At 29.9% G+C, this 15,160-nt stretch overlaps 3 protein-coding genes across 5 annotated transcripts; 2 read left to right on the plus strand and 1 right to left on the minus strand.

Moving 5' to 3' along the window:
- The first annotated feature begins 79 nt into the window (after nucleotides 1-79).
- Nucleotides 80-10,274, plus strand: LOC109605249 (pyruvate dehydrogenase [acetyl-transferring]-phosphatase 1, mitochondrial). 3 transcript variants are annotated; one of them, XM_020021812.2, is made up of 5 exons: nucleotides 80-477; nucleotides 8,257-8,395; nucleotides 8,451-8,689; nucleotides 8,750-8,969; nucleotides 9,029-10,274. In XM_020021812.2, exons 1-5 carry the CDS (start codon nucleotides 247-249, stop codon nucleotides 9,718-9,720), a joined length of 1,521 nt encoding a protein of 506 aa, XP_019877371.2. In that variant the 5' UTR covers nucleotides 80-246; the 3' UTR covers nucleotides 9,721-10,274. The 3 variants fall into 3 exon arrangements, with proteins under 3 accessions (XP_019877371.2, XP_049819659.1, XP_049819658.1); XM_049963702.1 differs by lacking the exons at nucleotides 80-477; nucleotides 8,750-8,969; nucleotides 9,029-10,274 and adding exons at nucleotides 4,532-4,663; nucleotides 4,809-5,598; nucleotides 5,656-6,752 and having other exon boundaries at nucleotides 8,451-8,641; XM_049963701.1 differs by lacking the exon at nucleotides 80-477 and adding an exon at nucleotides 6,558-6,752.
- On the plus strand, nucleotides 2,391-3,207 carry LOC109605250 (uncharacterized). The gene is made up of 2 exons (XM_020021813.2): nucleotides 2,391-2,531; nucleotides 2,588-3,207. The coding sequence occupies exons 1-2, from the start codon at nucleotides 2,514-2,516 to the stop codon at nucleotides 3,176-3,178; spliced, it is 609 nt and encodes a 202-aa protein (XP_019877372.1). The 5' UTR covers nucleotides 2,391-2,513; the 3' UTR covers nucleotides 3,179-3,207.
- A 1,861-nt stretch (nucleotides 10,275-12,135) lies between the features above and the next one.
- LOC109605242 (vacuolar protein sorting-associated protein 4) lies at nucleotides 12,136-14,853 on the minus strand. The gene is made up of 7 exons (XM_020021805.2): nucleotides 14,475-14,853; nucleotides 14,290-14,422; nucleotides 13,997-14,231; nucleotides 13,130-13,397; nucleotides 12,854-13,067; nucleotides 12,567-12,795; nucleotides 12,136-12,511 (listed from the first exon to the last, which is right to left on the minus strand). Exons 1-7 carry the CDS (start codon nucleotides 14,608-14,610, stop codon nucleotides 12,410-12,412), a joined length of 1,317 nt encoding a protein of 438 aa, XP_019877364.1. The 5' UTR covers nucleotides 14,611-14,853; the 3' UTR covers nucleotides 12,136-12,409.
- Nucleotides 14,854-15,160: the final 307 nt, after the last annotated feature.

Below are 15,160 nucleotides of genomic sequence, written 5' to 3' on the forward strand. Positions count from 1 at the left end.
CATTTACATAAACAATTAGTTTGAATGCGGTAGTTCAAATGTGACATTCCGCAGAAATTCACTTTACCGACATAACCTTTATGGCAGACAAATTCATAAAAATGACATTTACTTAAGACAAAAATAGAAATAGATCTTTTAATAAAAATGCTGAATGGTTTGACTGACCGCAAGGCATTAAAGAAATTCGCACAAATTAGGACCGGGTCGGTCGCCTGAGGTGAGACAAGTGCACTTCGTTCGAAAATGGTTGTGAGCTCCTCGACTCAACAGTTGTTCAAGTCTAGTAAAACAGTGTCCCTGTCCAAAAGCTTTACGTTCACCAAACAGTTTCACGCGTTAGGGAGCAACAGTTATCTGAATCAGACGCGCAATGTGAACCGCAAAGACAACGTCTTAGTTAGGTTATGTGGTTGCAGGCGGCTACAATCTAACCGAGAATCCAGGAACCCCATTGCTAAACTGTCCCCACAAGAGGTAAGTGTATATTTACAATTATATTTTATAATATAATCTTCTATAACATATACAACATGAACCAAGTAAGCAATTCTTTATCAATTTGTTTTGAAACGTAAATTCTAAATGAAACTACTATTTTTATTTATAGAGGTGAATTAAAAGTGATAACAGTGTTTAATTACTTTCTATTGATAGCTGTTTCATTGACCATTATTTGACTTTAACAAAGAAATCTGAACTTAAGCATGTGGGTGCTAATTGCTTTCATAACAAGCTACTTATGCTGTAATTTATATAATTTGTTATTGTCACAACTTGATAATTCCCTTTTAAATCCAAAATATACGTTGTGGATGATATGAGCTTTTGAAATTAATTGGCACATGTTATAGTAAACTGAACTTAGATACGGACGATTACATGTAAATTTTTCTAATCTATTTATAGACGTTTATTTGAAAACATCTGTTTGTTTTCATTATTAAGTTATTATTATTCTACGGCTGTTATTTCACATGCGGCACTTGCTGCAGCAATAAATAAAACAACCTTGCAACATTTCACGTGCAACTTTTGTATTTTTGAATATTATGTGAGGTATGAGTCAATGTTTGCCCAAAAAAAAAGTCTAGACACATTATTGTTAACAATATACAATTGTCTAAGTTTTAAAATGGGTGTTTTAATCGTTACTTTGATACTATTTTGAATGGAATACTTGTCAGAAATTGTTAAACTACATATTTGTTACCAGGCAATTTATTTCTCTCAGTCACATTGAAATTTCATTTCAATAACAAATTTAATATTCAATTTTGTGGAGACATTAAGGAGTTATTTCCTCTAATTTTAAGAGATACAGGCTCTTATATGTCAAAACATATAAACGTTACTGTGCTAATTTTCCCTTTAATCAAAAAAATCAATATTTATGAAACAGGACGTGCTATTTATCATGAATCAACCACAGCTCATTTCAGATTAAACTGTGTTCGTTTAATCTTGTCTATTTTCTGTTTGTGGAAATATAAAGCAATTAAAATTTATTGCTGTGTAATAAATTCAAATGTGGTTTCAAATATTTAATTTTTGTTTTGTTAATTCAATTATTACTGACTGATATTGAAGATACAGCACATCAATAAATTACCAGTGGTAAAAATTATTTGTTTATGGTGACATATGTAAATCATTTTATATTATGGTGTTTTATCTTCTAAAAACTGTGGTGTAGTTGCATATGGATTAACACTACAATGTGTTTATGTAAGTGAGTAATTTCTAGATCTTTATTAATTTAAATAAAGATTATATTAAACTAGAATTATACGTGCCCAAATTCTATAAAATATTCCATTATACATCATTTTCTATTAAATATTATGTATATTTTATTATTTAAATATACATATATATTGTTAATTTAATTTAATTATTTAAAAAATTGACTATTAAATTAAAATTCAATTAATTTATAAGCTTTCATTGCTTTCTCTGAATTTAAATCGACTTCCTTAGTATCACATCACACATCACAATTAATACAAAAATGATTGTTCTGCTTATGTTAAATATCCTACAGGGACAAAATTACACAAAAAGTTTATTATATCCACAGTGAAACATGGTAAAGTTTCTATATTTATGTCTAGCTCAATTCAGAAAAAATATGTAACCTTTAATAAAATTTATTAATATTATTTTAACAGTTCACATTAAAGAAATAAGGTATTGGATATTTTGTACATATTATAATATTAAAAAAAGTTGTTAATATAATAATAATAAATTACAAAATGACTATGTAATTTAATTATATTTTTGAAGGTATTAAGTTATTACTTATATTTATTTTATGTGTGTTGAATAAATTGTTTTTTCCAAAGTTTCCTGGAAACAATTTGTTTTTTAACAAATTTTTAACATTGAATTCTAAAACTGTGTCGTTTAATCACAGTTTACATTTTGGCTCATTATCAGATAAGAATTCTTCTATAAAGTGGTGAGGTAATTGAGGTAAATTACCAGTGCTAAAGTCTCCACCTAAGGAAATGCAGTCTTTGATATTTGTAAGTAAAGTACCAGATAAATTGTTTAAAATTAACCTAACTACTTAAAAAATTAGATTTTGTTCTTGGGTGCAGCAGTTGCTGCCCCAAGTAATGAAGATTACGATTACTACTACGACTATTTTGGTTCATCACAACAAATCGACGAGAAAATAAAAGACGACATAGAACGTGAGCTTTATGGGTTCGAATTCGGCCTGGCACTAGGGGGAACAATATTTGATTTGGACTTAAATCAGTTGGAACACTCACTATGCGACAGACTTTACGAGAACGCCCAAATAATATTCAGAAACGACTCCGGTGTGCTACGATTGAACAGCCAACCTGTAAAAGAACAAATTTCGTCCATGTTGAGTTATTTAAATAAGACACCACTGAAGAATTTCACCGATCTGGTACTGGTAACGTTGGGGAAAGCTCTTCTAGAACAACTAAGGATTGCAATAGAATGGGCAGACAGAGTGATAGCGGTGCCGATTTATGTCATTCAGGAGTTGCACAGATTGCACTCGAAGATGTTCCAGGACGCTGTCCTGGAGGCCAAGTCTTACTGGAGGTTCACCAGGACTGCTCTGATGATGTTCGGGTTTGATGTTGATGGCATCGTCGAACACATTAGAGATGTCCTTTTGGGATACTATTAGATCTGAATAAAACTAGTTGATCAAGCGTAGATTTGGATTTTTTTTTATTAAATAACTCGTTTTTATAGTTATCCCTTTATTATTATCCTTAAGGTCTTAACGAAATATAGATTAACAAAATAACTAAGCTCAGATATAATAACGATTTTTGATTTGTATTATTTATTAACTAAAAACTAAATAAATATAATAAAATATTTTTTAAATAATTAATTATTAATTATTATTAAAAATGTTTATTATTATTATTATGTACTCTTTTATTTTTAATAAAGATTTTAGAACAATGAGATTCAAAATTTTACCTATTAAAAATAATAAAATATTAAAATATTGAATTGTCACCATCCCTAAATACAAATTAATATGTTATTAATGATATACCTTTCTTTAAAAAGTGGGACGTAAATTATGTTTTACGTATATAATAATTTTAAATAATGTTTTATACAACACTTTTTTATTTATAATGAAGATTTTAAAACAATTAGAGTTAAAAAATAATGATGGGGAGTATTTTACCCTCCCAAAATCACTCTTTTATAATAGTTTTTTTTAAATATTCTAATATTCAGAAGTTTCAACAAGTGTTTTTGGATAATTAGAGTAAAAAAGGACACTTGCCCTTTGTTTTCTCAAAAATTCTTAAAAATTAATTATAAATGATGCCTTAAATTGACATTTTACCCTCCTAAAATACAAAAAATTAACCTTTTATAATAATTTTTTAAAAATATTCTAAATAAATTCAGCAGTGTCAACGAGTGTTTTTATATAATTGGAGTAAAAAAGGACACTTGCCCTTTATTTTCTCAAAAATTCTTAAAAATTAATTATAAATGATGCCTTAAATTGACATTTTATCCTTCTAAAATACAAAAAATCACTCTTTTATAATAGTTTTTTTTAAAATATTCTAAAATTCAGCAGTTTCAACGAGTGTTTTATATAATTAGAGTAAAAAAGTATACTTGCCCTTTGTTTTCTCAAAAATTCTTAAAAGTTAATTATAAATGATGTCTTAAATTGACATTTTATCCTTCTAAAATATAAAAAATCACTCTTTTATAATAGTTTTTTTAAAAATATGCTAAAATTAAGCAGTTTCAACGAGTGTTTTTAAATAATAAGAGTAAAAAAGGACACTTGCAATTTGTTTTCTCAAATATTCAAATATTTAACTATAAATAAATGTAAGTTACCACAAATTTTTACTTAAATTGTGTATGTAATTATTTTCTAGTTTTTCCAACAACTTTAACAAAGTAAAATTTCATTATCTTATTTGTATTCCTCGGATTATTTTTCTAAGAAAAACACATATAATAACGGTTCTCTAATTTTAGAGTAAATTTTGCGCATTATAACGTTTAAACATCATAAAATGATCTACATGAGGGAAAATGATAAGGGATTCATATAAAAGACGTCATTTAAGTTATTTAAACTAGTCACAAAATGGAAGTTTCCCGACTATTGTTAATTGTAAGTAAAAAATGTAAAATAAATAAAGTTTCAAGCAAATATATAATAACAACAATAATTTCATTTACAATTCTAACACAACTTCAAATTATTTTTTAATACCTTGATTTTGAAGTTGCTTAAAATTGTCTAATTCTTTGATTAGATCGGCGTCGTTGCGTCGGTGGGTGGCACACCCTACACCGATGTACAAACTTACCCTAGTTCTTACCAAAACATAAATGCCACCCTTGGGCAAGTAATTGAAAAAGCTGAGTACTCGTTGTGGTTCGTTGGAACTGTCCTCGATGTAAACGTCACCAAACTAGAAAACACCTTGGCCAACAGTGCCATTGGATTTTTCAGTCAATTTCTTAAAATATCAGACGGGATTTTGTCCCCAAAGACAATCAAATTGCACGACTGCATCATATCCAACATGGAGAGAGCCTTCAACGAACTGAATAAGCTACTTCCCGGCATTGAAATCATAACTACACCCCTGAAAATATTCGCCGTGGGTTTCCTGGACGTGCAACGAGTCCATTTGGAAAAGATGCTGAGCGTACCTTCCAAGTTGTTCGAGGACTTGTGGTTGTGGCACAAGAAGCAGTTCGTCGACGTTCAAGAGAACGCCAGGTCACTCGGAATAGTTGCCAAAAATATTCTGATTTCGACCAACCAAGTCAACTTGAACGAAACCTCGAAAATTGTCCATGATGCACTGGAAAAATTGTATGATTTTTTGAAGTAGCTTTTATGGGACGAAGTAAAATAATGTGTTAACTTTAGTGTTAGTGTGTAGTCACGAAAATTATTAAAGGGCAATAAAAGTTTGTTGATAATAGGTCGTTAAGTTATTTTATTTTTCCTTTGCTGTGTATAAATATGTAAGTTTTAGTGGTGAAACTAAGTTTCTAAACATGTTGTCTGTTCGAGCTCTTGTTATTTCTTGTGTAAGTATCCAATTGTTAAGTTTCTCTGCATGAATCATTCGGTTATTGCGGTTTTAGATCCTTATTTACTCCACAAATGCCTTCGACTTTAATTATATAAAATATGCCGAGTATTACGAAGGTTCCGGAGACTTCACTCAAAGCTTCGAGGGTGAACATGGCTCAGTGTTGGAGGCATTTATTGAAGCAATCCAGACCCAAAACAGTGATGTATTTAACGAAGTTTTCGACGAAATAGTCCCTCAGAACATCCTCGTTCACCTCACAGTCGAAGTGTACAACGTAGTTGTTCAAAACACCTACAACGAGTTCATGGAAGTTATACAATATGTGGAGATGCCGACGTACTACCTGGACACGTTCCAGGAAATAGCCGTGGAATACATTGGAGGAGACACTTGGAACAACTTGGACCCGTACTGGTACTATCGGGCTGCTATAAACGTCGTAGAACACGTGGAGGAGTTGATATTCACCGATGATGAACTGGTGGAAGCTGCAAAACAAGACTTGGAGGAACTATTTAACAATTATACAGGAAATGGAAGCGATTTACATGCACCAAAGCCACGCTCAGTTTGGCCCCTTCATTACTTCATTTCGGAAACCAGCGACTTCATTTTCAGCAGGACGTCAGATTTGATTATGTCGCATGTAACAAAACAACTGCTGATCATTCTGGATACCATTAATGGTATTTTGAACAACTTAATCTCCATGTTCAATAGCTTAATTTTAAGCAGTAAGACCGGTGATGTTTATTCAGAAATGTTGGCCCACATTATCAATCAATTTGTCTACTGCTTCCTTAACGTTCTGAATTTTATCAAAGAAAATAGTTTGAAATTGCGGGAAATTCTGGAAGAACCTGGTTTTCCACTGTTTGAAAAATTACTAAAAGAGGACTTCATACACCGGGGTGTACTTTTTAGGCCCAACGTTAGAAGTGGGAACACGTATCTTTCGATTGTATACACGTTGGTTCACTGGATCGTTTGTTCAATGAATCAGTTCGTTCAGTCGTTTATACCCAGTACAGAAATTCCGTTGTTTAAACAGTTCTTCCAATTTGTATCTGATATTGTCGATGAAGTGCTCCCATGTTCTGGAGAGGAGAATTATGGAAAATACCATCAAACAACCGAAAGATATTGGTATTAATTTGACACTAATGCTTTTATTGTTAATAATATAGAATTCAGAGTAATAGTTGTTTTAATTACACCAGTTTATTTTTCTTATAATAAAATTAACAATCATTTAACAGTTACTTCGATTGGTAAGAAATATTCTAAATAATCTTAATTTATCTTTATTACAAATTTTTTATGAATGTCTTCATCATGAGCAATAAATTTTAAAGAAAGTTACCAAACATTTTCTGTTCAGTTCAATTTACGTTTTTAAAATTGTTTTGTGGTATTTGATTCAGGTGTTTTTGGATAAATTACCATTTCTGGAGGTTTATATATATATATATATATATATATATATATATATATATATATATATTGTAAATTATATTTAAATATTCTATGATATTTTAAATTAAATATTTTATTTTTTATCATTCTAATTTAATAGCTTTTTTTAATTTAATTATCTTTATTTTTTTTAATATTTTAATATTTATATTTTTATTTTCTAATTTTAAATTATATATTTTATTATAATTTGTTTAATTGAAATTAAATTTTTTGTTAATTTTTTTAATTCTAAATTAAATGTATTTTTTTTATTTTAAATTAAATATTTTAATATTTTTTATAAATAAAATTTAATGTTTTATAATTTTTTTAATTTTAAAATAAATTTTTTATTTTTTTGTTAATTTACATATTTTATTATTTTTTAAATAATTTATATATAAATATATATTTTAAATTAATATTCTACAACAATAAAACGTAGCTAACTTTAAAGGAAACATTTTTATAAATGAAATATATATTTATTTAATTAAATTATTTTATTTTATTTAATTAGTTATTTAAATATTTTATTATTTTTTATATTTCTAATTTAATATATTATTGATTTTTTTAATTTTAAATTATATATTTTATTTAATTAAAATTAAATACTATTTATTATAATTTTTTTTATTTAAAATTAAATTTTTTATATATATTTTTTAAATTAAATATTTTATTTTATTTATTTTTTAATTGTAAACTACAAAGTTTATTATTTTTTACATTTTATTTTATATTATATATTTTATGTTTTGTTACTTTTAATATTTTATTATTTTTCTAATTTTAAATAATATATTTTTTTATAATTCAAATTAAAAAATTTTATATTTTATTTTTATATTTTTTTAATTTTAAATTATTATATATATATATATATATATATATATATATATATATATATATATATATATATATATTTTAAATTTTTTTAAAATTTATAATTAAACTTTTTATTTTATTTATTTCTTAATTGTAGATTAAATAGTATTAGTTATATCTTTATTACATTTAATATTTTATTATTTTTTATTAAATTGATTTGGCCATCACTGTATAAATAATAACCAAATTGTTAATTTAAATTAATATAAAAGTGTACGTACATAATTGAATCAACTTAAATTTAAATGTGGAACCTTACAATTACGAGTAACTTTTAATTAATTTTCCTTAATTTCAGGTTGATAGTATACTACGTGCCAACGAATATACACACGAATTTTCAAGTGGTTCCATCAAATCGTATGAATCCAACCAATTGGCCTCCAACAATCCAATCGAAGACTGCAGGAGCGAAGCAACATGTCTACAATCGAAAGGTAATCCTTATCGTTGTTACCTAAATAAATAACTAAATTATTTTATTTGTCGCAGGGTTTTTGGTGGGCGTATTCGATGGGCATGGGGGCGGCGCTTGCGCCCAAGTGATAGCGAAACGACTCTACTACTACATAACGGCGTGCCTGATGCCGCAGGAGGCGCTGACGCGGACAATAGACCGCGGAACGACACCGAACCTAATCGAGTCCTTCAACGACAAGGTGCAATTCGTAGACGACGTCCGAGATCTGTACAGTAAAAGCTTCTGGCAATTCATTCTTGATTTAGCGGCGGTAATTTATTAATTAAACTTGTTAGTCAGCGAATAAATAAATGATTAATTGTTGTTACAGAAGGGTAACAACCAATTTGAAATTCCTTATGTGTTGGAGAAGGCCTTCCTGAGGCTGGATGAGGACTTGTCCAGGGAGGCAGTACCAGATCCCTCCCAAGTAGATGTTATTAACATCAAGACGATGTCAGTAGCCATGAGTGGCTCGGTGGCTTGCGTCGCCCACATAGATGGGCCACACTTGCATCTTGCAAACGTGGGCGATTGTGCAGCCGTTTTAGGTAATTAAGTCCAGAATTGATGGTCCCAACTCATACTAATAATTTTGTTGTTGTATTAGGTACATTAACTGACACAGACACGTGGGTAGCAAGCAAACTAACCACCGAGCACAACACCTTCAATCAAGCCGAAGTGGACAGGATAATGAAGGAGCATCCGATGAACGAGAACACAACCGTGATCAAAATGGACAGATTGCTGAGCCAGCTGGCGCCGCTGCGGGCGTTGGGCGACTTCCGCTTCAAGTGGAGCAAAGAAATCATGAACAACATAGTGGCGAAGCACTTCGGTTCGAACGTGATACCGCCCAACTACCACACGCCGCCCTACCTGAGCGCCAAGCCGGATATAACTCACCACAGGCTGACGCCCAGAGATAAATTCTTGATCATAGCCACCGACGGACTGTGGGACGTCATCTCGCCCTTGCAAGCCGTCAGACTGGTTGGGGAGCACATGAAGGGCAAGGTGACGCTGAGTCCGATGAAGCTGCCAAAGAAAAAGATGACACTGAACGAAATCAATGAGATGCTGTTGCACAGGAAGGAGGGGCTGCTGATGAAGCCGAAGGACTCGAACGCGGCCACGCACATTATCAGGAACGCTTTGGGTGGCACGGAGTTCGGCGTCGACCACGCCAGGATATCGCAGATGCTCACTTTACCTGAGGACATGGTGCGGCTGTTCCGCGACGACATAACCGTCACCATTGTATATTTTGATTCTGAATACCTTCGGCTTTGCCCATAAAGGATTTGCCTAGTGCCTGTAGCTTAAAGTAATATTTATTTTGTCCAACTGTAAATTATTAATAAAACAGTGTTATTTCCAAGTATATCTTGTTTAAGTCTGGTACGACTTACACTTTTCTTCCTGTGTTACTTATTGTGAAAACTCAAATTGAACGAAATTTGCGCAACCGGAATTTACAATGTATATATAACTTTATTTATTTATTTTTTTGAAATTCTGCTGCGCACCTAGATAACTGTGATGCATAGTCAATTTTGCTTGTATCATTTGATCCTTATAGAAAGCTATTGTACTATTGGATAAATTGTGTTGTGAATTAATATTATCTTAAGAAATTAATATTTAGCTTTCGAATTTAGAGTTCCTATTGATTTATCTGGTCATTTAATTATTAATTTCTTCCACAATGTGAACACCGCAAATTTTCGCAGCTTTCGAATCTATTTATGTATATGTATAAACTGACACGTTTTAAACCTTATCATGTTACTGTTTTTAACTGTCAATTATTTGTTTTTATTGTTTGTTTTAATAAAAAATGTGGAGATGAACATAGTTTATTTTTTCATTAATTTTATTTAATTTAATTGAGAAGTTTTTTTTTTTAATTACATTTAAAGTTATAGATTCTATTCCGATATTTTATTTACAGTCTGTAGCTTCAATTTCACTCTCAGCAAAAATTGGATCGAAAACCGCAGCCAAAAAATGAAATGAAAATTGATCTGTGTATGGAACAAAGTCTTATTTTTAAGAGGCAAATTGCTTATGCTTCTGCTAAATATAAGTCTGAATTGAAAGAGCTTCTAAAAACTGCCAAGCAAGAAAAAAATACAAAATTCTTTAAGCCATTGCCTAAGCCTGAAGATAATAATTAATCAATATGATTAAAAACCATCATTTTTACAACTGTTGTTAAAAATGGCGAATGCGCAACCAATCCAATAATTGATTACTATTAAACAAATTCTAAGAATAAGTTGATTATATTAAAAGTAATTTATTTTATCCACTATTAGATCCATTTTTAACAGGTACTATTTAATTTTTTTAAATTAATCAGTAGAGTAACCTTTAAAATACCATAAAAAACATGTTTTTTATGTTTAATATATGTTTAAACATCCTGAATGCGCAAACAAATTATATAATATTAACCACATCCAAAAGGCAATTAGTTTTATGTTTTCAAAAATCTTATCCTAATTCATTTGAATATTTTAATTAAGTTTTTTGTTGCGCATTCACCATTTTTACAACTGTTGTTAAAAATGGCGAATGCGCAACCAATCCAATAATTAATTAGTATTAAACAAATTCTAAGAATAAGTTAATTATATTAAAAGTAATTTATTTTATCCACTGTCAGATCCATTTTTTAACGGTACTATTTAATTTTTTTAAATTAATCAGTAGAGTAACCTTTAAAATACCATAAAAAACACGTTTTTTATGTTTAATATATGTTTAAACATCCTGAATGCGCAAACAAATTATATAATATTAACCACATCCAAAAGGCAATTAGTTTTATGTTTTCAAAAATCTTATCCTAATTCATTTGAATATTTTAATTAAGTTTTTTGTTGCGCATTCACCATTTTTACAACTGTTGTTAAAAATGGCGAATGCGCAACCAATCTAATATGTATTGTATATATATATTAAAAACTTGACTAAGGATTTAATTTTATAAATCATTGAATTAAATATTAATAAAATAGGAATAAATTTCATTTATAGATGTTATATATCAAAAAAATAAAATATTTCATGAACAGACCAGATTTAAAGGCATAAATTTAAAATAAAAAATATAAATGTTAATATTTATCTCAACAAACGTGAAAAAATAATGAATAATTATAAAAAGACTTGACTGGGGACTTTCTCCAATTTAATCAAAGTTTAATTTTAAAAATTATTTAATTAAATATTAAATAAATACAAGTAACTTTCAAAAATGATTTATAGAAGTTTCCATATTAAAAAATAAAATTCTTCTTGATTTAAATATAATAAAAATTCTTAAATTACATATATAAATTCTATCCCAATCTTTTAGTTATATATTAAAGATTTAACTAAGGATTTTCTCCAATTTAATCAGTTTAATTTTAAAAATCATTGAATTATTAGTATTAATAAAATGGGAGTAAATTTAAAAAATGATATTATATCAAAAAATAAAATATTTTATAAGCAGACCAGATTTAAAGGCATAACTTTAAGGTAAAAAATCTTTATAATATATAAATGTGAATTTTTATCACAGCATACATGAAAAAAAAAAAAATTATTGAATTTTTTGTAGCAAAAAAAAGAAAAAAAAAATTAATATAAAAATAGGTAGAATAGAATTTTTGTCACGTATATTTGACCAGAATAAAAATTACAACAAAAACAATGGAACAAATGTACATACTTTATTAAAATTTATAGAATACAAACTAGTTTTTAACGAAGTGTATATTATATATAAATAAAAAAGTGAAATGTTGGTTCAATAAAAAAATAAAGCAATGCTTTAAAACTAATTCTCTTGAGGTTCTTCACATCTCTAATATAGACAATGCGTAATTTTCATCAATAACAATATATTATGCACACAATCTTTTAACTTATGTTTTTTTAAAAAAATTAAAGGATTTATTGGATTCAAAGATTCTAAGTGCAATTTAGAGGCCTATCCTTCCTGACCGAAGTCTTCTTTGAATTTCTCCAGCTTGGTTAAATCCTCATCATTCACAGTGGGCTTGGACGTGGCAACTGATCTCAACATATCATTCTACAAGAAGAACAATTATGAGTAACAATCTTGAGTAATAATTAAGGCAACTAACCATAGTGACGGCGGGTTCGGCGAGTTTCTCACCGTCCACTTCCATCCAGGTCATCTCGATGGCACCCGGGTCACCGGGTGAACAAGGCGTGAGTAAGTCGTCCACGATCACGTTGGGGTCTTTGGGACTGGGTCCCCGGACTTTTTTGAAATGCGTGGCGGTCTGCACCTTCCTCACTGGCTGCATTAGGGCGTCCCTCACCACAATACTGATATCTGCTCCCGAATATCTGTGACGAAAAGAGGATTTACCTAACATACCTCCAGTTATGTTTATCGTGTACATACCCTTCTGTTCTTCTGGCCAATTCCTTTATGTCATCGTCGGTGAGTTCGGTGTGCGTGTTGCCCAGGTGCAGCTTGAACATGGTGGCTCTGGCTGGTTCCTCAGGTAGTGGTATATAAATACGCTTCTCGAAACGCCTACGAATGGCAGAATCCAATACCCACGGGATGTTTGTCGCACCCAGAACGAGGATTCCCTCAGTGTCATGGCCAACACCTAATTTAACCAATTAAATTCAGTTTTTGTTAATTAAAAATGTGATTATTTTAATGTTTTACCTTGCATCTGAACCAACATTTCGGTCTTGATCCTCCTCGCCGATTCGGATTCGTTGTCCGAACGGGACGAGCACAACGAATCAATTTCGTCGATGAATATGATACTGGGTTTGTGAGATCGAGCCAGCTCGAACAGGTTTTTGACCAACTTCTCGGACTCGCCGAGCCATTTCGACACTAAATCAGATGAGGAGACCGAGAAGAACGTGGAATTGTTGGCTTCGGTCGCCACCGCCTTCGCCAAGTATGATTTACCCGTTCCTGGAGGCTAGTTTGAAAAAAGCTTATGTTTTGATAATTTTCTGTAATTTTTCAGACAATGTAAGTTTTTGCCCCAAATTTTATGAATATTAGACCAAACTGAAATTGTATTTTTAACAAAATATTCCTTTTTAAGCATACTTTTCAGAAAAAAATATGTATAATTTAATAAAGGCATTTTAATCCTTCATTTTTGTGATTAAATAATATTCAAACGTATATTTAATTATTAAAAAGCATAGTATAAAGAGAAATAGTATATTAAAGACAGATTTAACAATATTATTCTATTTTTTTCTGAAGAGTACACTGAAAACAGTGAATACTGAAAAAACAATTATATTATTTTGACCTAATATTAGTTAAATTATAGGAAAATAATTGAAAATGAATAAATTAATTGTAAAAATTAAGATTTATAAGTAAACATCCTAATTTTTAAACATTAAGAAATGCTTATAAATATTACATGATTAGATAAGAGTAAAATATCATAAAAATAGATTATGTAAAGTTTTAAAATTGAAAATTAATAGTAAAACACTAAAAGATTGCGAATATTTTACTCTCAAAAGTGAAAACTTCTTTTAAATATAAAACACTTACACCAAAAAGTAAGATTCCTTTCCATGGTACTCTCTTTCCACTAAACAAATGAGGAAAACGAATTGGAAGAATGACAGCCTCCTTTAAAGCCTCTTTGGCGGCGTCCAGGCCAGCTACATCACTCCATTTCACGTGGGGTTTCTCAACAACAATGGCTCCTTCAAGCTTGCTCTGCAGCTTCTTTTTGTCCGGATCATCACCATCTTCATCATCACTGTCACTTTTTTTGTCATCTCTGTAATCACACAAAATAATCATTGACTTGGATTTGATGAACCAATTGTTGTATTTACTTTGAGTTCTCTCCATCCTTCACAGGTTTTTTTTTGCCCTTCTTTATGTGATCTTTAAGGTTTTCAGCTCGTTCTAAGTATTGTACACACTTGGCTCGGATGCTTTCCTTCGCTTTCTCACCCTGAGCCTCATCTGAAAAACCAGTTAAGCTCAAATCTAACATCTGCCATTTGAATTTACTTACATTTAAGGGCATGAAGGAAGTATTCAACTCCATGTTCATACAGACGTAAGGCTTCTTCATAATTCTTATTCCTATCTTCTTCAGTGGCTTTAGTTACTAGTTCTATAGCTTTTGTAAGCGTACTACCGGATGCCATATTCACAATGAACACTTACTTATGTCTTACAAATTGTAATTGCACTTGAAATTTCGAACGTCAGTAAGACACTCACGTAAACGAAAATGCTATTTTATGTCAAGCTGTTAATGTAATAATTTTCAAAAACATAATTTACAATGTGAGTTGATGATTTTAATGGTATATTTATTTTTAGAGATTATGACAATGATTCACACCTATCAAATTATTTCTTGACAGTTTGCAAAAATCTGTCAGATACCTGCGACATCTGTGCCGACGTTTTTCAGGTTTGCCAACCTAATGAAGTTCATGAATGATGAGTACTATAATTGAATTCAATGTTTGTATTTTAAAAAAACTCTTAAAAGAAGATGAAGATATTTAAATGAATTAACTGGAGTTTTACTTATAACAATGAAATTTGTGTGGCTATAACACAATTATAACGATATAAAAGTAAATAAACTGTATCCATATAAAATTGAGCTAAGTTAAAATAAAAAAGTACTTATATTCTTAACTGAAAGTTAAAAACAATTTGGAACTGTTCATTTCATTCATTAAA

Source organism: Aethina tumida, chromosome 2, assembly GCF_024364675.1.
Source record: "Aethina tumida isolate Nest 87 chromosome 2, icAetTumi1.1, whole genome shotgun sequence".
NCBI classification, from domain to species: domain Eukaryota; kingdom Metazoa; phylum Arthropoda; class Insecta; order Coleoptera; family Nitidulidae; genus Aethina; species Aethina tumida.

What these genes read in the sequence shown, in the direction of transcription:
- LOC109605249 (XM_020021812.2), top strand. Translation starts at nt 247, where the DNA reads ATGGTTGTGAGCTCCTCGACTCAACAGTTGTTCAAGTCTAGTAAAACA. An exon ending in CTAAACTGTCCCCACAAGAG is followed by an intron (nt 478 to 8,256) that starts GTAAGTGTATAT and finishes CCTTAATTTCAG; the next exon opens with GTTGATAGTATACTACGTGC. An exon ending in CGATTGTGCAGCCGTTTTAG is followed by an intron (nt 8,970 to 9,028) that starts GTAATTAAGTCC and finishes TTGTTGTATTAG; the next exon opens with GTACATTAACTGACACAGAC.
- LOC109605242 (XM_020021805.2), bottom strand. Translation starts at nt 14,610, where the DNA reads ATGGCATCCGGTAGTACGCTTACAAAAGCTATAGAACTAGTAACTAAA. An exon ending in CTTCCTTCATGCCCTTAAAT is followed by an intron (nt 14,423 to 14,474) that starts GTAAGTAAATTC and finishes CTGGTTTTTCAG; the next exon opens with ATGAGGCTCAGGGTGAGAAA. An exon ending in AAGGATGGAGAGAACTCAAA is followed by an intron (nt 14,232 to 14,289) that starts GTAAATACAACA and finishes GTGTGATTACAG; the next exon opens with AGATGACAAAAAAAGTGACA.